Raw genomic sequence first — 24,329 nt, 5'->3', positions numbered from 1 at the left:
AGAATGGCGAATCATTCTTTCCATCTGAGTCAGACGAGCCCACGCACACAGCACACAGTACATCTGATGCACTGAAAAGCATTATTATCCATGTCACCGCAACACTAATACTAGCTCTCTCCCCTGGTGCCATTTTCTGTCTTTCAAATGTATACAGAGAAAATGTCAGTCTTTCCACTGCCAGCATACAGAGAGACCCATAATGGCATTAGCACAGCAAGACGGAGGTGCTCTGCCATTCATGCTAACCATGTTTGCCTCTTTCCATCACGCCACACCACAAAGGACGCCGTTCCATCTCTAAGAAAGGTCGTGAACTCTTCAACTTTGCATTATGGATGCAGTGACACAGCAGCAGGAAGCAGTCCACATATAAGAGATTCCAGTCATATCTTGCACAAAGCGGGACGTCCACCCTAAATATTATACTTGAATAATGTAAAGAGGTGATGGAGGACCTTTGTGTAAAAATGGTCCCCGCTCAGTGGGAGAGAGAGAAACAAAAGCAAAGCAGGGACAAGAGGACAAATGCAAAAGACAATAAATGACTCTTCTGCGCCAGGGATATGATAGGAAGATATTCTTTCTCACTATACCACCAAATGACTTTTTATTTACATGTTGCTTTGAGAATGGAGATGTAAAGTCTTTTGCAAAAGTCTTTATATGTCACATTTAATAAAGAACCACATTTCATTCCGTTACAGTTAAAAATTAATCCATTTTATAGGTAGTTTTTGGGATAGAAAAGCACTGGCATTTGTAAAACAGAGGGAAGTTATGCCTAGTTAATTTTTCTCTGGGATTAATAAAATATTTTTGAACTGAATTGAAAACTCAATTTACTTTACATGTCAAAACATTTCAAAAGTTTTGACATATACAATAAACATTGAAAACTCAATGTTTATTGAAAACATTGAGTTTTCAATAAATTGATCAAAAAGGCATATTGATGTAAAGACCTGATGGCACAACTGTCAAATTTTCATACCAAATCTCTTGTCCTCATTCTTAACTAGCTTTTTAATTTTTCTTGTTTGTCACTGGTATTAATTTCTTTTACAGCACTGGAATCTCACCTGAATGACTGGTTGATTTTCTTGTTGCTTTGTGTCAGGATCTGGCATAAAGCCCAACCCTGTCAAATACTGCTGAAGGTTTCTGCTCAGCTCTGCCTGAGTCGGCCTCAGCTTCCTGTTTCTGGAGCTGCTGTACGCCGTCAGCTGGCTCGGAGAGGGGCTCTGCTGGTGTACAGGGATGTTCCTCAGTTTGGAGAGCTCTCTGGAGATAACCTGCTGAGTAATGTCGTCCCGCCACGTCAAACCTGGAAAAGGGTCAACATGAAAACTGTTCAATCTTTGGATTTTAGGTTTTCATGTCACTAGAACGTTAAATTGCAAAAAATGCGCATTACCTGCACCAGAAATCTCAGTCATTACTTCCTTTATTATGTATTCTACTTGGTTTCATTGGTTATGTTCATTCTCTTTATGTCTTTATGTTTTTGGAACTTGCCTTCCCATCAGCTCCTAAAGTCTATTAGCTTAAGTTTGGAGTTTGCTTTGACTGGTTCTTAACATACACAGAGCTTTACATAAAGCTGTAGAATGACAGTAAAGAAAAGATGCATAGAACAGTCATTCAACAGACCCGGGGAGAATGCCGCTCAGTGGCCTGATGCCTTGCCAACATCTCTGCTAATTGCCAACACATAGCTATGATGCAGAACTCCTGGGCAGGGGCGAAGCACAGCGGTGCCAGGACCAGATGGAGCTACCCAAGCAAAGCAGACACCCAAAGTATGGCTCTTTTCCCAACATGCCGAGAGGCGCAGAATTCCATCAGCAAAGCAGATCGACATACCTTAGATGGTCTACGTTCCATCGGAGCCAAGATACCCACTGATGGCACTTCGGTTGCAGCACATAAGCATTTTTTAATGAGGAACAACTAAATCCACAGCAGTAGAGATTAAGATTTATTTACAGGACTCATAAAAGAACAATGCCGCCTTTAATGACATGGACATGCTTAATATCAATGAACTAACAAGTCACTGTAGAGATATGAAACATGAAGGTATTAACGCTGCAGAATGTCTTCATTAGCCTGGCTTCCCACCCACACAAGATATTTTCAAAGGCATCCATGAGCACAGATGAGGATCTGAGCGATGCAGAGGAGCTGCCGATGCCTCCAGTCAATCTTGGCAGCGCTGAACGGAGCACAAAGTAGCGTATGTTGTCACTGTTCTGGAACGCAGCCTTGCCATCCATCCGCACAACAATGACAGTTAACTACCCATGGCTTACCCAATGTGGGGCCTGCTGACTATACGTTGCCACAGTGATGATCGTTTACGCTATTATCAGCGTCAGTGGGGAACTCGGGGCTGGCGTTCCATATGCTACCTGCAGTTTACTGCAGCTGGTTAAACGCTTCCAGAGTAAATGTGTTATTGCACCGTAAACGGGGTGAAACTAGCTTCATTGGCTGTGTCACCTCTATCCCCTCTATCTCCTGGGGGATGCACTCATTTCCATATGAACCAGCCTTTCTGAGCCTCTGATGGGCACACTTGAGGGGAAAAGGTATGTCGACACAAATTACAGAGCCAAAACGAGCTATTTTGTACAGAAATAAAGCCAACGAGAGCGCTGATGTGGCTTTTACGGTTGGATTTCTCTCAATGGATCTGTAGGCGGATTAATCTGGAAGTGAAGAGTCAAATGTCATGCAATATACTCGATAACTCCGGAGTCAGAGCAGACTTCGTCGTCAAGTGCTGCCACTTTCTGCCTGTTAACGATAGCATCCCAGCTCAGGCAAACACCTCCATTAATTAACGCTTTGCCATTAGCACAACAGCTTTCAAACAAGCATGATATTTCAGTTGGCCTCCTGTCTGTTTTCTGTGAGACAGAGAGGCAGAGAGGGGGGTATCCTACATATTCAAAGCCTATTAGATGATATCCTGTCTACAAGTCTTCTTGCTTCATCTGGTGTTTTTGAAATGCAGATTTTCCCCTTTCCTTTACTTCTGTCCACCGACTGATTTTAACGGCATTAATTGAAAAGACTGTGAATAATTTAGCAGCAAGTTGGGTCTAATTAGGCAAAATGAAATGTGTCACTCCGAGTTTGACACACGAATGAAACAAACACCACATTGAGAAGTCAAGCAGCAAAATGCAACACTTTCACGTCATATTTTGGTGTTTTGAATATAGAAGACCATTTTATTTTATAAACCATTTCACAATTATATTTTATAAAAAAATATATATTTTACTTTTATTACATAAATTTGAACTTTGAATTAATAATAACAAAATTTTAAGAAGCTCTAAGTCATTAGTAAAACAAAAGTTAAAAAATTTTCATGAATTACAGTAAATATGGAATGTAAAATAGTCACAATAGTTAAACACATCTCTGTCTAATACCGTACTTCACTTTGAATGCATGCAACACACATTTTCTGACATTTTGATATTTACCACCATGTTGCATCATTTCTTAAAAGCTGTCTGTAAGCATTTAGAAACTAAAGAGATCGATCGCTGTAGTTTTGAAAATGATACTATTACCATGTTGAGCTTGCTTCTGCTTGGTCAATTTATCAGCCGGACGGTTTACTAAATGGAGATTCAGTGCATGCATAATGGGGTTTGGCGATGTGTTACTAAAATAAATAAATGAAAAGGATCAAGTAATAGTTAAATATGGTGCTCAGCTTACTTTTAAAAATATATATATAATATTAATGATAAATAAAAATGCATCAATGTTTTTTTTGTTGTTTTTTTTTACTCTGCCTTGAGTGGATAATAAATCAAGACTACAGCTGTGGTATTTTTGTCCAAAAATTCTACAAAAAGCATGTTGTAATCACCCTTACTTTCCCCTGCACTATATCGCCAACGTTAGGAACATCTTTTTATGAGTGATGCAGAAAAACTAGTCTGTGCATTTGTTACTTCTGGGCTGAACGAAACAAAACAAATGCTGCAACAATAAATACAAGACATATAAGCAGGTCTTAATTCTTCATGTCGAGTTTTTTCATTGGCTCAGATTTAAATCCACAAAGGAATCTAAAACTATTATCTCATAAATAAACCTTCATCCTCCACCTTGCAGAGTCAGACTTCATGTTTACCTGAAATCTGGCAGGTTGTACAGAGGTTCTACGGGTTCCTAGATGGTCTACAGGAAGAGTGGGGGGCAGATCTTTTAGTCATCAGGCTCTTCTGTGAAACAAGCTCCCAGTCTTCTTTGAGAACCAGACACTGACTTCACTGAGGTTCGAAATTTCGACGAAGCTAAAAGTTACAGGGGCCGGGGTTCCCTAAACTCTATAGTCATGACGCTACTGGCTGACATTACCATTTATTCATTATTTGTCATGTTTTCTGCCACTAATTAATGTCTGGTCATGGCCAAGTGCATCAGTGCTTAATCTTTGTCCATCTTTCTCATCCCATCAATCAGCCAGTGGTGATAGCTCAATTTTAGCCTGTTTCTGATTGGTTTTTTCTCCTGTCTTTCCTCTCCACTGCTGCCCCAGGATTGCTCAGGAAGGGAAGCTGCATTGATACTAAGATAACATTCTAGATCATGATCTACTGAATATGACCATATTGTATAATACCTGAATAGAATTAAATTGTGCAGTTAGATTACAATTTCTATCCAACTTTATTTAACTTAATAAAAATCTTGTCATTTGCCAATTCCTTCTGGTTTTGTGCCTTTCTGTAAGAAAGGGAAGAAGCAGCTTTGTTCCTGCAGTCCCATACCTTCTTTTTCTTAGTTGCAGGAGTTTCTACCATTCGTGCTAATCACTGTTTAAAATCTTCTACTCTGTCTAGCAAGGTTGAGAAGGAACAGTTGATTTTTTGCTCTTCGGAAATCTTTTTTTTTTTATTATTGCAATAAAGTTAAAATAGGACAGTTTCTGTGGTGTCAGTTTATGGTCAATGACTCTCCTTGATAGACAGTTCCTGTCAATAAAGCTAATACAAATGTCACAACGCATCATCTTTACTTGTCTCTGCAATGAGAATATATCTGCTGTACCACGCAGGTCGAGAGGACAATCAACTGCAGGCCACTGTAGTTTAACATGGTCCATCAACTAAATCACAATTACTTTCTGAAAGGACTCATGCTGTAGTGCATTCTGCTGAGTCCTGTCTGCTCTGTAGTTTTTGCTGCTATTAAACTCTGTCCATAACAACTGTGTGTTAGCTGAAGCAGAAAGCCGAGTTTTCATCCTTTTAGTTTCAGAAATAAAGATTAGGGTTTTCAGGTAAACATTGCAACACATTATATTAAAGTGATTTGACATTGGCAGAGCAGCTGTAAAGTCCTGCTTTAATCATTTAAGGCAGATGGCAATAGTCTAATCTTTTCTGTCCAGGAAACTCTTTGAAAGTGTGATCCATGCTTTTATTTAATCCCACTTAGATTACTGAAACAGACTTTATGTCAGTCCTTGCCCTCTGTTCCAAAACACTGCTGAATGTCTTTTAACTGATACTCAAAGAACACAACACATCACCCCTGTTTGCCCTCACTCCATTAGTTGCCTGTGCTATTCAGAGTTAAGTTTGAAATCCTTATTTTCTTCTTTTAAATGTCTTAAGATCTTTTCTCATCATACCTCTCTGAGCCTCTTCATCTCTACTTACCTTCTTGGTCCCTGTACAGAACAAGGTCTAGGGGAAGCTCAGAGAGACCAGGCCCTTCTCTGTTGATGCTCCTCAACTATGGAGTAACCTACCCCTCCATATTAGAGAAGCGCCTACTTTTAAAAATCCCTCTGAAGTCCAATTTCAACATCAGCAAGGCATAGTTTAAATCTGACTGGGAAGTTCTAGCATGATTATTAGTTTGGTGCACAAAATAGCTCCAGTGTTGCTGAATTAAAACAATTCTGCACGAGTGGGCCAAAATTCCCTTACTGAGATGCAAAAGATGGATTTTCAGGGGCAAAAAATAAGTTTGTTTGGATAGTTTTGCTACTCATAACAGGATGCACAAAGGCACAGTTGGTAGGACTGTCGCTTTGAAGCAAGAAGGTCCTCTGTTTGAATCCAAGCTGAGGGTCTCATTGTTCATGTGTGGGTTCTCTCCAGGTACTCCAGCTTCCTCCTACAGTCCAAAAACATGACTGTTTGTTTGGTTGGGCTTTCTCAGTTGTCATGAGGTGTGAGTTGCATAGTTGTTGTTTCTATGTTGCCTGGTTATTGTCAATGGAAATACAGGATTGCTTTTTTCCTCCCCTTAATAAATTATCATTTGCTATTTTGTATCTTAAATGATCTTTCTCTTATAATGAAATTATGCTAATAATACAAAACATTTAAGTGTGATAAAAAAAATAAACAAATAAAAAAACAAAACTGAAGAAATAACTATGAGCACATGTTTGTTAATCTTGGAAAGTGTGAGAAACAAAATGCTTTTCTTATTCCAACCTCCAGATTATTGCCTCAGCCAGGAGAGCGCCGGCAGACTGCTTGCTCAGTGATTGTTGTTAACTGAACAATGTCTGTTCAGGCTAGACGTTTAGGAAGATGCAAAGCAAATATTTAATTTTAAAAGACTGTATATCAAATTCAATTAACCGCAGCAACCAAAGTTATTCTCTGTACAAGGCTAGGCAAACACAAATATTTAGTGGAGCTTTAATGAGTCCTAAGCAGTATGACAGCGGCGTGCGTGCCTATAAACCGTGTGGACAGACTGTGAATGCACACAGTGAATATTAAAGTTGCTTTGCTTTGGGTGCTGCCTGTAAAATATGAAAGTAATTTGCGGATGGATGAGTGTGCCTTGCATTCGCAGGTATTGTGATGAAAATTTAATACTAGACAACGTGCCGTGCCGATGGGGACGCATCCAGACAACCCGAGCCCCTTTGTTCAAGGGTCAATTTCTATTGATCTGACTGACATTCATGTTGTGCAGTGAGCAGAGATTGTGTGATTTCTACCTGCTCTGATGCAAGATAAAGAGGATTGTAAATCGATTCCATTGATGCTCGTCCTGTTTTTTTTTCTCCTCTCCTTCATCTCTTCAATTTAGCTAACAGTACAATGGTCTCTACAAACCTGTCTAAGCTCAAAAAGGACCCCACCCCCAAACCTACACACCTCAAAGATGACACTTCAATAGCTGCTGAGCTGATAAGAATAACATGCCACAGAGAATTAACTGCGCATTGTGGACTCAACGCCAGATAACGCCCATCTGTGGACGGGAGTCTTACAGACGGTGAAGGAGAGAAATGTTTCAAAGTGATGATGTCATGTCTGTAAAAGGCTGTCTTAAAGCACAAGGTCAAAGAATAAAAGGGAAAATCATGTAAAAAATTGGATCTAAAAAAAAACTACATATCTGGCTTCATCCTCCTCATTTTCATGCATTTATTTCCAATTATGAATTATTACAAATATGCAGGCTTGTTTTGAATAATTATCCTTTATTTCATGCTTCTTTTCTTCCCACTTTACCCACACTTCTAATAAATTTCAACATTTGTCCACGCCTGCTTAAGAGAATCAGGTTCAGAGTGACCTGCAAAGACAATTTGGATGGAGGACATCTGTGGTTATGGTCTTGTTAAAGGTTTCTACTGCTCCCTGGTGGGGCATAACTGTTGGTGCAGGAGCATGAAGCCATAAGAGATACTATATGTATCTCTTTTTTTAACTTTTAATCACAGTACATATCTCCATATAATCTACATACAGTCAAGATTTTTGTTGGTTCTATTTTTTTGCAGCTGACATGATAACCAGTGCACAGTCAAGTAATTAATTAAGTATAATTACATAGCTTGAACACTGTTTGTCATTAAATATGTTTTACTCAAGGCAGCATATTTTGAAATGATCAATAAATAAAAACTCAATTAAATGACATCTCTCACATTTTCATACACTTACTTTCACCAGATTTCAGTTTATTTGATTTTTTTTTTCTGGATTTGTGGTGTGGACTCCCAGGAGGATTCAGTCATTTCCACTGTCAGAAAGAAAATTAGAGCTCCACCACAATGAATGAATATCAAATTAGGCATAATTTAAATTGCAGAACTGATGTCACTCTTCAAACATGAGAGCAAAAATACATTGTTCTTAACTTAGTTAAGCTCACTTTAACTGAGTTAAGGAAAAAAAATCCCTCCAACTTTTCTCTTTATGTAAATATAGAATTGCATTTGTTATATAGACATTAGATAATAATAGGCTAATGATAGTTTCCTATTTTATGATGAAACAATCACAAATGTGATGTATTTAATGTATTTTATCAGGAATTTCTCTTTCTGAAAGAAAGCAGAGATTATTCGTGAAGTGCAAGAAAAAAAATACCTGAATTTATAATTTTCTTCTGCAAATTATAAATTCCAGAAGGTGCTCTGATCAGATGAGAACAAAATTCAACTTTTGAGCTAAATGGGAAGTAAAAACAACTAATACTGCACATCATGTCCAACACATCATCCCTACTTTATTTTTGTGTAAATATCAAAATCCAAACTGAGAATCTGTAGAAAGACCTAAAGATTGGTGATTCCTGACTTTCTCCATCCAATCTGACTAAGCTGTTGAAGAAAAATGGACAAAGATGGTAAAACGACAAACCCAAGAGTTGCAGCTCTGAAAAGAAATACTGACCTGGAGCAGTGAATACAGCTTCATGTCATACCGTTCAGATCTCAAAAACATTTAAAAAAATTAACACCTTACAATTTTGCACTCATTTATATTGATCTCACTCATAAAACACACTTAAGTTTGTTGAGTGCTACGCAACAACATATTGAAAGATTCATGGGGTTTGCAAGGCACTGCATGTTCATCACATAGATGCCTATAAACTGCCTGAAGCTGTGAGCTGCTTTAAAGCTCATCATCAGCCACTGACTGGGTGGGAGAGACTGATGTGATTATCCTGCACACCTCACAGTTACTCATCCACAAAATTAGCTCTAAATGTCCAACTAGTACGAGAGCCAACAAGACTGGCTATTGGTGTTAAGCATGGACGGCCAAACAATGGGCCGATATGAGTCAAATGACCCGTTCTAGCTCTGTGGCAGTGTGTTGTGCCTGCCAAAGAGACAGCTTGGCTGACTTGGCTTGCCTCACGCAAAAAGGCATTCTCTGTGTGACCCACCGATAGATGACGAATGCAAAGATAGACTCTCAGACAAAGTTTGTACCTCTGTGAGCCAGCTTCTGTAGGAGGATCCTGAGGCGCTGGAGAGCGGAGGATGAGATATCGTACGTGTACAGGTCTGCCCCGGCCAACTCCTGGCACCTTCCAAACACTCCATCTACAACGGAAGGAGACAGAGGGGAAACGGTGAAAACAGGTTCATGAGGTGTTGTGTTGCACCTCAAAGTGAGAAGAACACGGTACACGTTTTTTCAGCACTCTTTCTGCTGTTCTGTTGATGCCAAAAAACATCTGCTGGCTCAGATGAAAAGCTTTCGCTGTGAGGCTCCTGCAGTGTTTTGTACATCTGATTTCCTGTGTTGTTTTTTTTTGTGAAGGGGGGGTAATAGCTGACATTTCTTCCTCAGACAGCACCACGATAAGCAGACATTTGTGGCAGAAGGGACTTTATCTGAGTCCTTGGTAATCTTCCTATCAGCAGGCCTCCCGCTTGGGTTGCCAGGCAACCAACGCCACAGACGGACTATCAACACATAATTCAATGGCTGGTCTGGACCGCTGAAGGATGCAGAGGCTTAGGGAGGCATGTGGGGGTCAGGCAGCAGTGAGAGTACCCAAGGCCTGGAATTTAAATGAACTGAGTCGCCATGTTTTCTCCGACAGGAGGATGAATTCCTGCACCTCCTTGGCGAAAGCTTGCAGAATGCGAAGTTCAGCGGAGAGGCGGCCTCAGGAGATCAAGTCAGAGCCGTCTCCTCTGTGTGCACATAGGAGAGCCGTCAGCAATGCAGTCGTCTGAGCCTGTGTAAAGTATGGTGCCATGATTAGATGGGGACTAATGATGTGCTTCAGCACTTGGTCATACACCACAGCCTCTCATTAATTAGCCTCCAGACATTGAGGAGTGACAGCAGACATCAATAAGACGGATGCTCGGCTACATGCCGGGAACCACAAAACAAACAAGAGTTAATGCTCATTACATGCTGTGGTTTTCTCTTTTCACTTCTAATTCAGTTTGTACACTTTAGCAGGATAACATATGATTTCAAAGCTCAAAGATTTTTATCAATTCATTGACTTCTGATTATCTGGCATTGGATTGCAGGTCTAACAGGTCCAGCGACACTATACAGCTACCTCTGATGGATCCCAAAGCGTTTCCGAACAAGAGGGGACGCGTGGTCTCTCCAGCCTGGTGTGTGTGTCCCCTGGAGTCTGTCCCTGACAGACCTCAAAAGGACATACCTCGATCACATGACCTCTTCACCTGACTCATACACAGATCTTCATTTAATTTCTAGCAGCTTTCACACAGGAGGTGGTGAGCGTACATGCCACCATGTGCCTTACAATGAAGTAAGATGAATTTAAACTGAAATGCAGTGCTTTTGCTCTCGCAATCTAATACGTATCCACAAAGAATGATCATATATATTAACTTTTTAGACACGGATTCTTTGTTTTTATTATCTCCAAGTCGTAATTAACAAAATTACTAGAAATAAAGTCTTGAAGTATTTCACTCTGTGTAGTGAATCTATAAATTATGAGTTTAATTTTCTGAAATAAGGAACAAAAATCATGTCACTTTTTCCTGACATTCAAATTTTTTAGATGCATCTGTATCTGAAAGGGATTATATGATAGATCTTCTAGCTTGGATTATTCTCTTGAGCCACAATTGAGTTGGAGCATGCTGTTTGGGGAGAGAGACGTCTGGGGTTTTTTTCTATGTCATTCAATCTCAAATAAGAAGCATGATCGATAACATCTGGAATCTGATTCTTGCCAACCTATTTCCATTTCCCCCCTTTTCTTTTTTTCTATTGCTACAGGTGACAGAAATCAGAAAAATGTCAGATATTTGGACTCGAATGTAACCATTTCAGCCAGTTTCACAAACAAGTCAGAAATGTCAGAGGAAAGACACATGTGCAAAAGATATGTGCACACACCAACCTGACCACGACTGTCTAAAAAGAAGATGAAATTTGGCCGACTGTGGAATAAAGTGTAATTTTGAGTCACCACAAAAAGACATAAGTTCAAGATCCTCAGAAAAACAAAGAGCAGCCCAGTTAAGTTTAGCTTGCCAAAAAATAATTTCTCCCATAAATCAGGTAATTCCAAAGAGATTTCCATTTGAAAGTGTCATATATTTCCTTTGCTTTGTGCTTAGAGTAAAATTCAGCGAGAAATTATTACATAAATTATGAAATCTGACAGTTGGCAATTGTAATCATATCCTAGAGGAGGAGTGGGTGTTTTCTAGATGTCTCCTTCTCAAATGGCAACTCTGAACAGACAAAGCTTGGAGGAGCCAGAGAAACATCACTCAAGAGAGTATAATATTCAGCGGATATTTTGAGCAGAGGAAAACTTTCCACCCACAGAATTTTGTGCATCAAAGCACACCAACAGCCTTTTGTTCGCTCACTTTGTTTGCCAGAAATCTATTCTAACCATCCCTGATGACATAACTCACAAAATGAATCCCCAATTTGTCCTGTCACAAATAGAAAAACATTCTGAAAGTGATAACCGCTCAACGTCTGATGTCCTAAAGCATCCAGTTTTCTTGCTGATGGCAGATGTCGCATGTCCATTTTCAGGGATATTCCTGTTAGCAAAGAGATGTTCAGGGATTCGGAGCCTTAAATATAGAGGCTCAAGGTGCTTTGCAACAAAGAAATCCTTGTTTGGCGAACGTTAACAAGTGATTGAATTATCGAGGTGGCGCCAAACACAGAGATTTGTTCTGTCACTTTTCTGCTCGCTTTCCTGACACCAGAGGGATCAGAACAAGGCTCATTGCAGTTGACAGCTCGGAGAAAAAAAACAAGAAAAAACAAACCCGTTTTTCCCCCACGCTATTTTTGACAGCGAAAAGCAACATTTTAATTTCAGGCCTGGAGGAGCGCAGCATGTGTTGCATCCATAGAGGCTTGTCAGAAGCTGAAAATAACGCACAGAGAGGCTGGGCAAATCAAATAGCAGGGAGTTCTTTTTAAAATGTGTCAACATTTGTGTGGAAATATTTAGCGTGAGGGTGAATTTTTTTGGCTTGTCTTTGAGTAATAATTAAAGGCCTTGATCAACAACATACACTATATATAAAAATCCAATATATGCAGTAGTGCATAAAAAGTATTTGCACCCTGACATCTTTCTCCTCTATTTTTTGTTACACTTAAATTGGTATGAGATCACATAACCAACTTTAATATCAAAGACAAATACAAAACGGTTTTTCAATGAGGATTTTAGCAATTGTTTTTGTTCAGTCACCTCGGAGGGTTTTCATTCACAAATGGTCACTTAGATGCTTCTAGAGTCACATTTACCTTTTTTTGGTTCTCATTCCCAGGAGTACTTGCTGTTGGACTTCGGATCATTGTCCTCCTACATAACCCACTTATCCTTGGGCTATACCGATGGTTGGAAATTCGGCCTGTTGTTAAGATTCTGAAGCAATGATGCAACAATGATGTTCTTTTTCAGAAATGCTGTTTTAGTTTTGCACCAGGTATAAAGAGATGCTAACCATCCACAAATGTTCACTTTTATTTCATCAGCACGCATAGTACTTCTCCAAAAGTCTTGTGGATAATCATGTTTTTTTTAGCAACTCTGAGGTGTCCTTTGAGTTATTATCGGTAAGCAAATTTTTCCCGGTCTCTCTTTTAAAAAGAAATCATGAACAGTGACCTAGACTGAGGAAGCTGAGGCCTGCAGCACAGAGTTGCTCTGGGGTTTTGTGATCTCCTGGAGGGGTCATTATTGTACTCTTGAGTAATTTTGGGAGATCAACCTCTCCAGGAAAGGTTCACCACTTTTTAACTTTTTGTAGGTAGTGACTCTGCTGTGGGTTGTTTAATCCCGAAGTCTTAGAAATTGCCTGTAGTAACCTTTTAAAGACTCATAAATTTTATTGACTTTGTTTCTCATCTGCTGAATTTCTTTAGATCAGGACATCATTGCTGTTTGAGATCTCTTAGTCTGTGTCAAGATGTCAAGAGAGGTCCAACTAATGTGATTTCTTGATTCTACAGTTGGGGTAGTTATCAAATCAGGGTGTAGCTTGAAAAAATATATACAAAAGGTTTATTAGATTAATACCTAACAACTAAATTAACATGGGAGGCATTTGCTTCTTTTTTTCTTAGGTCTAAGTTCTTTTGGATAGTCTATTCCCCTAATTTAGTTGTTGTCTGATATTAAAATTTGACAAAAAATATTTTTACAGCACTATCTGTGGGTGATTTATACCTTTTTATAATGGAATGAGCAATATAAAAAAAAGCACCTTGATCAACGAAACCCTTTATATGTATAGAACACTATCCAATAGCAGCCCTTTCACAGTAGAGCATCTTCATGTAAATAAGCAGTGTGTTGACAAGAATAAAGAAGATTTCCTGCTAGAAAAAAAAAGGAGCTTTATATCCAGACGCTGTCTCTCTTCGCACTGTGACAGACAGCGACACCATTCTGACTCTAAAGCTATTTAAACTGTGAAAGCTAATGCTGGAGGATAACAGGAGCTGGTACTAAAGCTGACAGTCAGCACAGCGTCTGTAAAAGACTGTACGTCAGGAGGAGAGTCGAACGGACCCAGGAGACAAATTAAGACGTAGTGGAACAGGTGTATTAGCTGCGTAGCTCTTGTCACGAAAATGAATGGGCTTAAATCAATGCCCCGAGACTGGACCAGATGCGGTCGGCTAATGAAGAAAAGGTTCAGGAACAAAAGCTAAAGTGATCAGGCTATGATTAATGGAGTGTTTATGGGCTATTTTGGCCTTTTAGCTATGACAGTTGTAGCTTTGAAATGATAATTGTATTTATGCACATTTAAATGGAGGAATAAATAAACACTCTCCATGCTGAAACAAAAACATCCTGCCAACTGGATTCTGTTTTGCTGCATAAATAAGCTTAATTATTGCATTTCTATTCTTCTAACAGTCTCTTCATCTTTAAATACAGAACTTCAACCTCCTCTATTCAGTTCGTACAGACTTTGATATTTGCATCTTTTATGTTTACTCTGCAGTTCAACTCGTTGATCAATAGAAGCATCACCTAAATCACTTAAGTTTAAAATACAGAGCAGACGTTTCAGACAGTATTGGCCCGAGAGGAGGCGGGATAACCGCAGATCGATGCAGCACCGTTGGTTTGAGTGTTTAATAGGAGCCAACCGACGCCCCGAGGGAAACATCCAGCACTTATCCACTGCACTCTGGTTTGAGCCTATTCAACTAGTAAGTCAAACACTCTGGAGAGTAGCAAATTAAAATGCCTTTCCAGGTGATCACTTATCTTTTAAGAAAAACGTATAGAGCAGCACTATTCTGAAAATTTTGAAGAGAGTGAGTTGACAGTTGGAGATTTAATGATGAATAGTAATTATTTATTAAATCAATGATAGTAATTTTGTTAAATACTAACGACACTTCTTCTAAATTTACTTTTAACTCTTAGTCCTGATAAGGACTATTATGCTTATCAGGGTTATACTGAGCAGTTATCAGCAGTCATGATTTTACATGCTCCATTAATACTTGAGACCCTGCTCTAAAAACACTGTTATTATAGCTCAAACAAAAAATATATTTTAATAGGTATTAGCACACACAGTCTTAGCACTACTGCAGAAACTAAGTGTTCCTTATCTCCACTTTTGGGGCCTCAGCCAATCAGAGCCAAGGGAAATGAATGGCGTTCCTGGACTGGCAGCTTTGCAAATGCCAACCAATGATGTGCCAAGAAGCATGTGCTGAGGGATTTTAGATTCCCGAGCTGAATTTTCTTTCAAATATTTACATATGCTGTACAGAAAAAATTTCCGTGAATAATTTGGAGTCATGTTCCACAAAAAAATCAACAAATATAATACAATACACAAATAGTCAGAGGCCCACTGTAAAAAATATCTAAGATATCCAAAAATGAATTATCTCATGTTTTAATGACATCTACTTCCTGATTCTCTAAACTGAGATGACTCAGTGCTTTCTACAGCATGTAAGACAGGTGTGTCCAGCTCTAATCCTCAAGGGTCCTGCCAGTGTTAGACCTTTCTCTGCTCACACACAGAGATGCTGTTGTTTCATTTTGCACTATTTTGTATTAGGAAATAAAATCCAAATAAAACACACTAAAATTAATGGTTGTAACAGTATAAAATGTGAAAAAGTTCCAAGGGACCTAATTACCTGCAAGATATTTACACTTTAGCTCATAACCGCTAGAATATCTGGTCATAATGAACCTCTTTTTCAATACCCCCCCCCCCTTAACCACCCTGCATGGCAACAGCTCGGGTGAAGAAGAAAGCGTTTGGCCCAGCCCAGAATAAACCAGGTTACTCCATCAGGGACTTTGAGAGAGTGAAAGTGGCAGACCTAGTTACTCCCACTCATCATCTGTCTGTGCTGTGGCTGCCGCTCACTGAGAGTCCAGTGGCGAGTGAAAGAGGCCAGACACACTGCAGCCACAGAGGGTTGTGACACAACTCATTAATATCTGCTAATTTACATACTGTGTAGAAAACACACACGCTCTTTAAGTCTTTCACTTTATGGTGCTTTTACAAATCCGCAGCTTATTGCTGACATTCCATTTAAGTCGGATAGAGAGACAGTGGTGTGAATACACATCATTAACATGAATTATATGCTAATGCACCTACACTAAGGAAGAACCTTCTTTCTGCCAGTAGATATTTTGTTATTAAGCTGTCAGCAGTTTCCCTCGATTAGTCTCCCCTCTGAACAAATGCAGGATCTGTAATTAAAGTGGCTTCTCCTCGGCCCTGCCTCCCTACCCAGTTCCCCTGAAACTGGGTTAATATGGAAATAAGTGAGCAGGGCTCCACATTTGCTGCTCCAATACAGTGCACATCCAAACACAATAGATCAACTGAGTATGGTTCAGGTATTTTATAGGCCCCCTAGCTTTTTTTTTCATGCTAAACATCCAATATGAACAGTATTATTTTTGTATCATATCAGGAAACTGTAGTCAAAAAATAAATAAATAAATAAAAACAGAAATCATAACATTTCATATTTTCTTCAGGATGGATTTAAATACCTGTCAGGCTTGACAAGAGTTTAGATCTTGACAATCTGGTGACATAAAGGTAAAATTAATGGAGCTTTGATACACTGTGTTGCTTTATGTTTCTTCGAACTATCCATCCATTGTTATGCCTCCTTGTCTATAAAGGGTCTTCAGTGGTCGCTGGACATAGTGAACACTCAGCATTGAACTACATGATAATAAATTATAGATTATTCTAATGAAATTATATAACGGGAGTAAATAATTTTAAAAATACAGAACTAAAACCATATATCATAATAGTGATCAGTTTTCATGATTTTATCTCATAAAAGAGATAAATGAACATTAGCAAATGCAACTCATTCCAGACATGAAAAATACCTCTACGGAACACCAAGAAAACAAGGAGTAAACTCAATGTATTTATTTATTTTGACAGAATTTTGAAATTAATTTGAACCAGTTCATGTTCAAGGTGATGAGCATAGCTCAGAATGTATAGATGAGGAATTAAAACAATAAATATTAGAATTTTAATCTTCTTGAAGTAATCAGGAATCATTTCATTTTGAACAGTGAACTTGCACAACTTTGTTTTATCACTGGAGTTGTCTTTGACAAAAAGAGTAATTTCCTTTGAAATTAAGCTATCTTACTTATTAGTATTTAAGGTTTTATGAGTTATGGATAATTCAGGAAGCTTAACTGAATCTAAATATGCATCAAAAAAGCTACTCTGAAACCCAATCAAACCATTTTTTATCCATAGCATTCTGTAATAATGTATTATTATTAGATTAGCATGGCATACAAACACAACCTGAATCAAAATAATACAATAAATGTAAATTGTTATATTAGAAAAATCTTACTTTTATTTTAAATTAACAAATTATACCTGTCCTATCTTTTTTAGCATTATGTTCTCCAGCAGGCCTATTCTCTATCAAGTACAAGTCGTGTCCTGGCTTGCTTCGTCTTGATGTGTAAGAGGTGCAGTTAGGCTAGACTTTGCAGACAGTAAATGAAGCGAACTGCAAAACCACCTCAGCGACAAGACATTTGGTGAAAATGTTTGCAGGGAAAGAAGCAGCATAAAATGATTATTCCATACATAAAAATCTTCCAGCATAGGGGAATACATTTGCAGTCCCCTTGGCTCTGACATGAAGACAATCTTCAATGTCCACCTTCTATCAATTCCCTTCAAAATTACAATCTGTGCTGTGTGATTCGTCTGGGAGACCTGACATTTAGCCCCTTCATTCATGCATTCATCAGGCGACACATTGTCATGGCAACCACAGGGACAGACGCATCCATCTTCCAGAACAAAATGGTTTGTATAAGAGATTCGCGGTGTGCAGGGAAAACCTCATCATGTGAAGGGAAACCAGTTGCAATATCAATCAATGCTGCAGTTACTGTGATGCTTTGCTGATGTAGATGTGTTCCTATTTTAGAGTTTTTCCCATCTGAACTGAGCAAAAACAGAGTGTGTGTGTCAAGATCTAGCCCTTTAGTCACAGTTTACAGTATGCAACCTTTATCTACCAGCTTTACAGAAAAAATCATACCTATGCTTTGGGCTTTGTAACTGTAATGGTTGATGCTACTACAAAAATGTAAAACTGATAAAGGTGTATTCTATTTGTTTTCACACCATTAAAAAGTAGAGGGAACCAGGACACGGAGAAGTAATGTACATTACAATTGTACTTACCATTGACGCAGAACTCATACGGTGCACAGAGCTCATCTTCAAACAGGCAACCTTAAGGGCAGTGAAACAGAGAGAAGAGCCAATAATTAAAACACATTTCAAAATGTCTCAAGAATGTCAAATTGTTTGTTCAGAAGAAGCCATAAAATTAGTTAAAGTGGTACACTGACTTGGACAGAGAGCCTCGATGCCAATGGTTCAGTCATCAATTAGTGTGACTTGTCCTATCCTGACTCTGACACTAATACCAGAACTCCATTGGCAACGTTTCACTATATGAATGTCGTATGAATATTAATGAACTTTAACGCTGGAGAACCGATGTTCCAGACTAATAAAAGAACAGATGGCGGCAGCATTATGAGAAGCTCTTGTCTGCATTCACATCTCTCTCCGGGGATATGCAGCAAATAAAAGAGGGTTCATTGTTCTGCTTGCTGATCAGCAAAGGTGATCTTGCACATTTTACATTATTTAAGAACGAAGGGGGACCTGCTGAATGTGGATATGTACAGTACAGACCAAAAGTTTGGACACACCTTTTAATTCAATGAGTTTCCTTTATTTTCATGACTATTGACATTGTAGATTCACACTGAAGGCATCAAAACTATGAATAACGCATGTGGAAATATGCACTAAACAAAAAAGTGTAAAACAACTGAAAATACCCCTTATATTCTAGTTTCTTCAAAGTAGCAACCTTTTGCTGTGATTACTGCTTTGCACACTGCATTTTCTTGATGAGCTTCAAGAGGTCGTCACCTGAAATGGTTTTCACTTCATAGGTGTGCCCTGTCAGGTTAATAAGTGGGATTTCTTGCCTTATAAATAGTCATGAAAATAAAGAAAACCCATTGAATTAGAAAGTTGTGTCCAAACTTTTGGTCTGTACTGTATTTCAGTTTAGCCGTCATGTGATTGAAGGTCTTTAAGAATTTTGCACAATATCATGTTACAACCACACGCTTCAATGGATTGAACCGTAGACCCACAAGTGTGTTTCACTTTCGTACCCATTAGTTAAAAAACAAACAAACAAAAAAAAAAACAATCCAGCTAATTGCTTTCAGTAGTAACCTAATTATTGGCAATATTGGTGACTCATCATGCCAGGATTGGGGTGGAGGTTTAACTTCCAGCTAACATCCTTTCTTAGGCGGAAACTTTCTACCCTGCTAACTTGTTTTTTAATCCTGTTAAATGCATCAGAAATCTACCTTAATTCCTGGAAACGGTGCATGTAGTAGAAGCAAGTCTTTAGACTAGGTCCAGTCAAAGTCTAGTCCTGAATCCTAGAGAAAACCCAATTCTAAATGAGTTTCTAAACCTCTCACAAAAACTGAGAAAAGGACAGACACACATCAGAGTTCGTGGAGTTTGCAGTTTGGCAACGAAGATGAGAAATACAAACAACTGAGCCAAGCCTCGGCTGCCTCTCAGCTAGTCTTTTATCTTTGTTATTTCCCTCCTGTGCTCATCAGGCTGAGTGACAGAATTGGATGCACACTCTTAGCCCGATGGCCTCGATGGACGGCAATGAGAAGCCCATGACCGTGAGCGAAGAACAGGCTGAGAAGGAGGAAACGTCTCTGTCAGACTTCTTTAATAATGAGAAGAGACCGGTGCAGCAGGCCCGTTAATCGATTGACACAGAAAGGACAGATAATGAGGACAGGTGTGGACGAGAAAGAAAGTTACCAAAGTTTGTTCAAGTTTCCCCACTTATGGATTTGGCATCAACATCATTAATCTGTTCTGTTTAATTTTTTCTGGCCACACATGTGTGGGAATATAATTATACAGATGCTGAGAAGCTATTTTACTTAGGAGCAGAGGGTGCTTTTCATGAAATTGTTCCTTTCAGAGGTAATGGCCTTGATATGTCAGCAAAATGGCTCTTTAATGATGCAGAGGGAGGCATCATCGCTGTGCTGCAGGGTCACTAAGCTCTCAGTAACAAGAAGCAGAATGTCCTGAACTCAGAAGAAGCTACTGAATATGATTTTGTTCCATACACCGTGTATTCGTCATACTAATGGACAGACAAAAAGCAGTACTTTGCAATCAGAAGACCAGAACAAGTGTGATGAAGGTTAGAATTTCTAAATGAAAAATAAGGAACTTAGTCAAGTAAGCGCTATTAGAATAAAATAAAGGACTAGCTTTACCCCTTTGTGAATTCTGTCCACATAAACATCTCTGCAGTTCAAAACAGTTTAAAAAATCACCTTTATGCTTAATGATGAATTTAAACCCAGAATGGTCCATGTGTCCATGTAAATTTCAACGTTGTCACCGAAAGGGCAGCTGATGTCAATGACAAAGCCTTTGACCAAATTTGGCATGTTTAAAAGAGAAAATTGCATATTTACTTGAGCATATTGAAATCAGGGCATCAGGAGACGAGTCTGGTGTTTCTTCAAGGTTTCCCCATTCCACACAAATTGGAAATGTGCTTGGACATATGCTCTGTATGCCCCGTTTCAAAATAAAAGTCACACAACTCTGTGGTGAGACCACAAACACAAGACCCAAGTTGTGTGAAAACCTCATTTAGTGCTGAAGGACTCACACTGTCCCTCTTGACCGTGCATCTCTGTGTTCTGCAATTAGTGTCAGTCAGTTCAACTTTACCTCCTCATCACTTCCCTGCATAATTCAACGGCTTCTCAGGGAGGCGTTGTCAGCTCTCAATATTAATTACAACTTTAAACTAATGACGCACCCAGCCAGGCACAGTCATTCAGATATAATGTGTGTGTGTGTGTGTTTGTGTGAAAGGCAGGGACACAGCATTGAAAATGGGACATCCACCCTCCGCGACATGTCAGTGCAGGGATGATTAAAATGCGCTTTTTAATTAAAATGCAATCAGTGGATGCTGCCGATTACCTGAGGCTGGGAAAAAATGTTTGTTGGGAGAAAAAACGAGAATGTAAATCTTAATGAGACATCCTGGCAAAGCCAAGCTGGATCATCTAATTTAATTCTACAACAAGTTTACAAGGTAATTTAACAAATATGATGTTTCTTTTGAAAAACAATATATTTTTTTATCTGGTTACCATTATGATAATTAAACAGCTCATCAATAAATTAAGATGAATGAAGGGACTTGAGTGGAAGTAGTCAGTGCACACTGACCACAAAAAGATAACTCTCATGTCAGTGTTTTTAACGTTTTCCATCTGTGACAGCCTTTTCTTTTAGTGCCATGGTTTTTAACTTTTGATGCACAACCTCAGTAGAACATCACATATTTAAAGCAGTACTGTTCTGCAACCACAATTCAACAATGTCAATTCATTCAACACTGTAGAATGACAATTTGATATTTGGCCATGGAAACAAGCAGCTTAGATTGTTGTGTTTTTTTTTTTATTTTTGTTTTACTCAAGTGGCAGCTCTTGTTGTGAGCTAGCGGCAGGTGTTCTAAATGTGCAGAAGCTTCCCCCTCCAGAAATAGACGCTATGTGACCTGATTTACAAACACAGCATGCAGGGAGAATCCACGAGGATCAGGTCAGCAGTTGAAGTGAGTTAGTGATGCAGTTTTTTTTAGCAGAAGGTTGCTAAAATTTGGTACAATAAAAACAAAATGACAGCACTATATATTTTAATAAAACTGTTTACTTTGTGCTGTTTAAAATTAAAAACTTTCCAAAATTAATGTACAGCTTGGACCCTATGACCTGTATCTTGGTTTTATACCCGAGGGCGACACATACGTCTGAGTAGAGACTCTCTCAGAAACTATTAATCTTTAGCTGAAATCTCCCTGTGTGTCAGGGACAAAGAGCGTGGGTGTCCAACCTAAGATTCGTGAAAACAAAGAGGAGGGAAAAGCATTCTGAATGCCACCTTAAGAAAAAATCTCGTAATGAAAACAGTAAAAGTACATATTTCAAACCTATTAATCCATCAGTTAAACTGTAGATTTGACTAATCTGGCTGTGATTGGCTGACCTTGCCTGGAACATTAAAAACGTTCCCAAGAGGCAAAACCAAATCCTGAATAAGAAGTCTGTGATAGTATCCCTCACAGGTGGTTGGCCAGTGCTGGGCTACCATCTGCGATATCAGAGGGGGGCAAGGAAGGATGCTGGGAGCCTGGCAGCGAGGACAGCCACTCCTAGAGCCTGCTGCAGCTAAGAGACATATTTCATCCACTCTCTGGGATCCTTTACAATAAATATAAGCTACCAGCAAGGACACCTGACTCATTCCTAATCAAACGCACACACTCGCATGTGCTGCCTGCCAAAAAAGCCATTTTGGAACGCCGCAGTGGGTGACAACTGCAATAAAAGCACAAGGGAGCAGAGTAGGGAGAGCACGGCTGCAGCAGGGACAGTAGAGAACATCACCTGCAAGCAAATCACCACACGCCTGACACCATGTCTACACCGAAACAGCTTGAGTCATCATGGCTTTCCCTTTCTAAAATTAATGTAGCTCCAGTAGGCTCGGCATTACGTAAGTCAAATCAAGTCATCTTGCTTAAAAGAGAAATTATGCTCTGATGATGTTTTGTTTTAGGAAGAGTACTTTTATTATAAAAATGAGCCAGAGTGTGCCAGAATCAAAAGCAGAAGGTTAGACTTAGAAGAAAACCAGAAATTGGATTTGAGCCTCTGTCAGAGGCATCTTAACTAAAAAAAGAAACAGTAAGATAAGTAATTTTGTTCTGTCTGCATATGCAACCAAAAGACATTTTGCAATTTTGAGGAAAACATTTTTCATTCTTTGAGAAAAATGTTTTGGAAATCATGGATGCTCAGTCAATTACCCCATTTATACAAAGCCGCTCTTTAGTGAAACCCTGACATTTTTGTTGCGATCCAGCCGCGATGGAAACTGATCTTTGTTTCAAGAGTCTTTTTGAAACAAAGTCTCATCTCCGAACTTTTCGGGAACAGCCCCCACTGAGGTGTGCCCTACTCATCAGGTGTAAAAGCGGCGAAAGCGCAGAACACGTAGCTGCAGGGTTTCTTCTACGAATGCACAGGTAAATAACAACAAAAACAATGGCGGATAGCATTATGCTGTGTTGTGCTACTTTACCTGTTCAGGTTAACGCAACTTCTGATATGACAATAAAAGTGTTACATGCGCAGTTTCTTAGTCAGAGACGGGTTGCAGTTTTCTAAATGAGGCGCTAAGTGTCAAAAGCGCATGCGCGTTTCGACGACTTTCTAAAATCACAGCGCCACATAGTGGTTTGACATGACAGCTACAGCGGATTAAAGGTGTATATAGGGAATATAATTTAATAAGGGTGAAGCGGGAATATAATTATTTTTATTAGCTCCAAATAAAAAAATAACAGCTAAGTAAAAATTCAAAATAAAATCTGTGTAGTAGGATCAATTGGTGAGTGGAATAAAGTGGGAAGCAGGGTAACATTTTGTCCTGAAAGTAGATGTGTTAGTAAAATGAAGAAAGTAAATTATATGAGTGAGGTTGACAAGCCCACAGCATCATGAGTCCATGTCCGTAACTTGTGCAGAAAGCAATGTCTGGGAGATCATGTTCTGGACGAAAACATGATTCCATTCTGTAGTCGAGTTCAAAAGAAATACAAATAATTCTCAATCAGAGCAAATACAAAGGAAAACTGGTTAAATTGTTTGCTCTGTTTAACTTAACTGGTTATTGAAATGAATTTTTTTTAAAGTTTTGACACAAGTCACAAATTTGTTTCCAGAGAGCAGAACTTCTGCTGCAGCACAAAAATACAGATGAAAAGCCTCAGAGAGTAATTAGCCAATGCTTGAGGCTCAGAAATTGAGGTCGCTTTGACTACAGAGAGGACCTGACACCACCTGAGACCACCTGACATCTGGAGGAGTGTAACCAAAAACAATTCTGTCCGAATTCCCACTCAAGCAGGTCACTCTCAGTCATTCAGTTGCCAGCTTGAGGCGACAGTTCCCGACGACCGCCATGAATTAAAGATGGCATCACCGTGGCAACCGAGGACCCAGAAATAGGCTAGCTTGACCTTTTCCCCGACCTGCTCTGAGTGATTCAGACGTTTGATTTTCTTCCCCTCATCTGAGACGTGATTGAGTGTTGAAGTGCAGAACCGGAGCAAGTCAAACACTTAAGCATCCTCCCTGTCATGCTCCAAGGAGCTCCGAGTGAATCAACCAGGCCAGGAGGGAAATATCAAATTCTCCAGATGAGGGGAAAGGTTTACTGCCACCTGAACCTAAAATAAACTGCAGGTCATTTCAGCATTGCAGTGATCCTGGGATCCAATTTTCTGCACATGTGAAACCAACCAACATGCAAATGCAGGGGAAATGAAAAATGTCAAGGT

The 24,329-nt window shown here is 39.2% G+C and overlaps 1 protein-coding gene across 1 annotated transcript in view; it reads right to left on the bottom strand.

Annotated features, from left to right (window-relative positions):
• The window catches only part of ptprn2 (protein tyrosine phosphatase, receptor type N2), a 147,087-nt gene that overhangs the window by 112,158 nt on the left and 10,600 nt on the right, over window positions 1-24,329 (bottom strand). Inside the window, exons 2-4 of the mRNA XM_005798577.2 lie at window positions 18,002-18,052; window positions 9,245-9,358; window positions 1,083-1,327 (exon numbers count right to left, since the gene is read on the bottom strand). Of these exons, the coding sequence (XP_005798634.1) occupies window positions 1,083-1,327; window positions 9,245-9,358; window positions 18,002-18,052 (410 nt within the window). The remainder of the gene's footprint in view (window positions 1-1,082; window positions 1,328-9,244; window positions 9,359-18,001; window positions 18,053-24,329) is intronic.

Source organism: Xiphophorus maculatus, chromosome 21 (assembly GCF_002775205.1).
Source record: "Xiphophorus maculatus strain JP 163 A chromosome 21, X_maculatus-5.0-male, whole genome shotgun sequence".
In the NCBI taxonomy this organism is placed as follows: Eukaryota; Metazoa; Chordata; class Actinopteri; order Cyprinodontiformes; family Poeciliidae; genus Xiphophorus; species Xiphophorus maculatus.
Note: the sequence above shows the minus strand (reverse complement) of the source record. Positions and strands in the feature narration are given on the sequence as shown.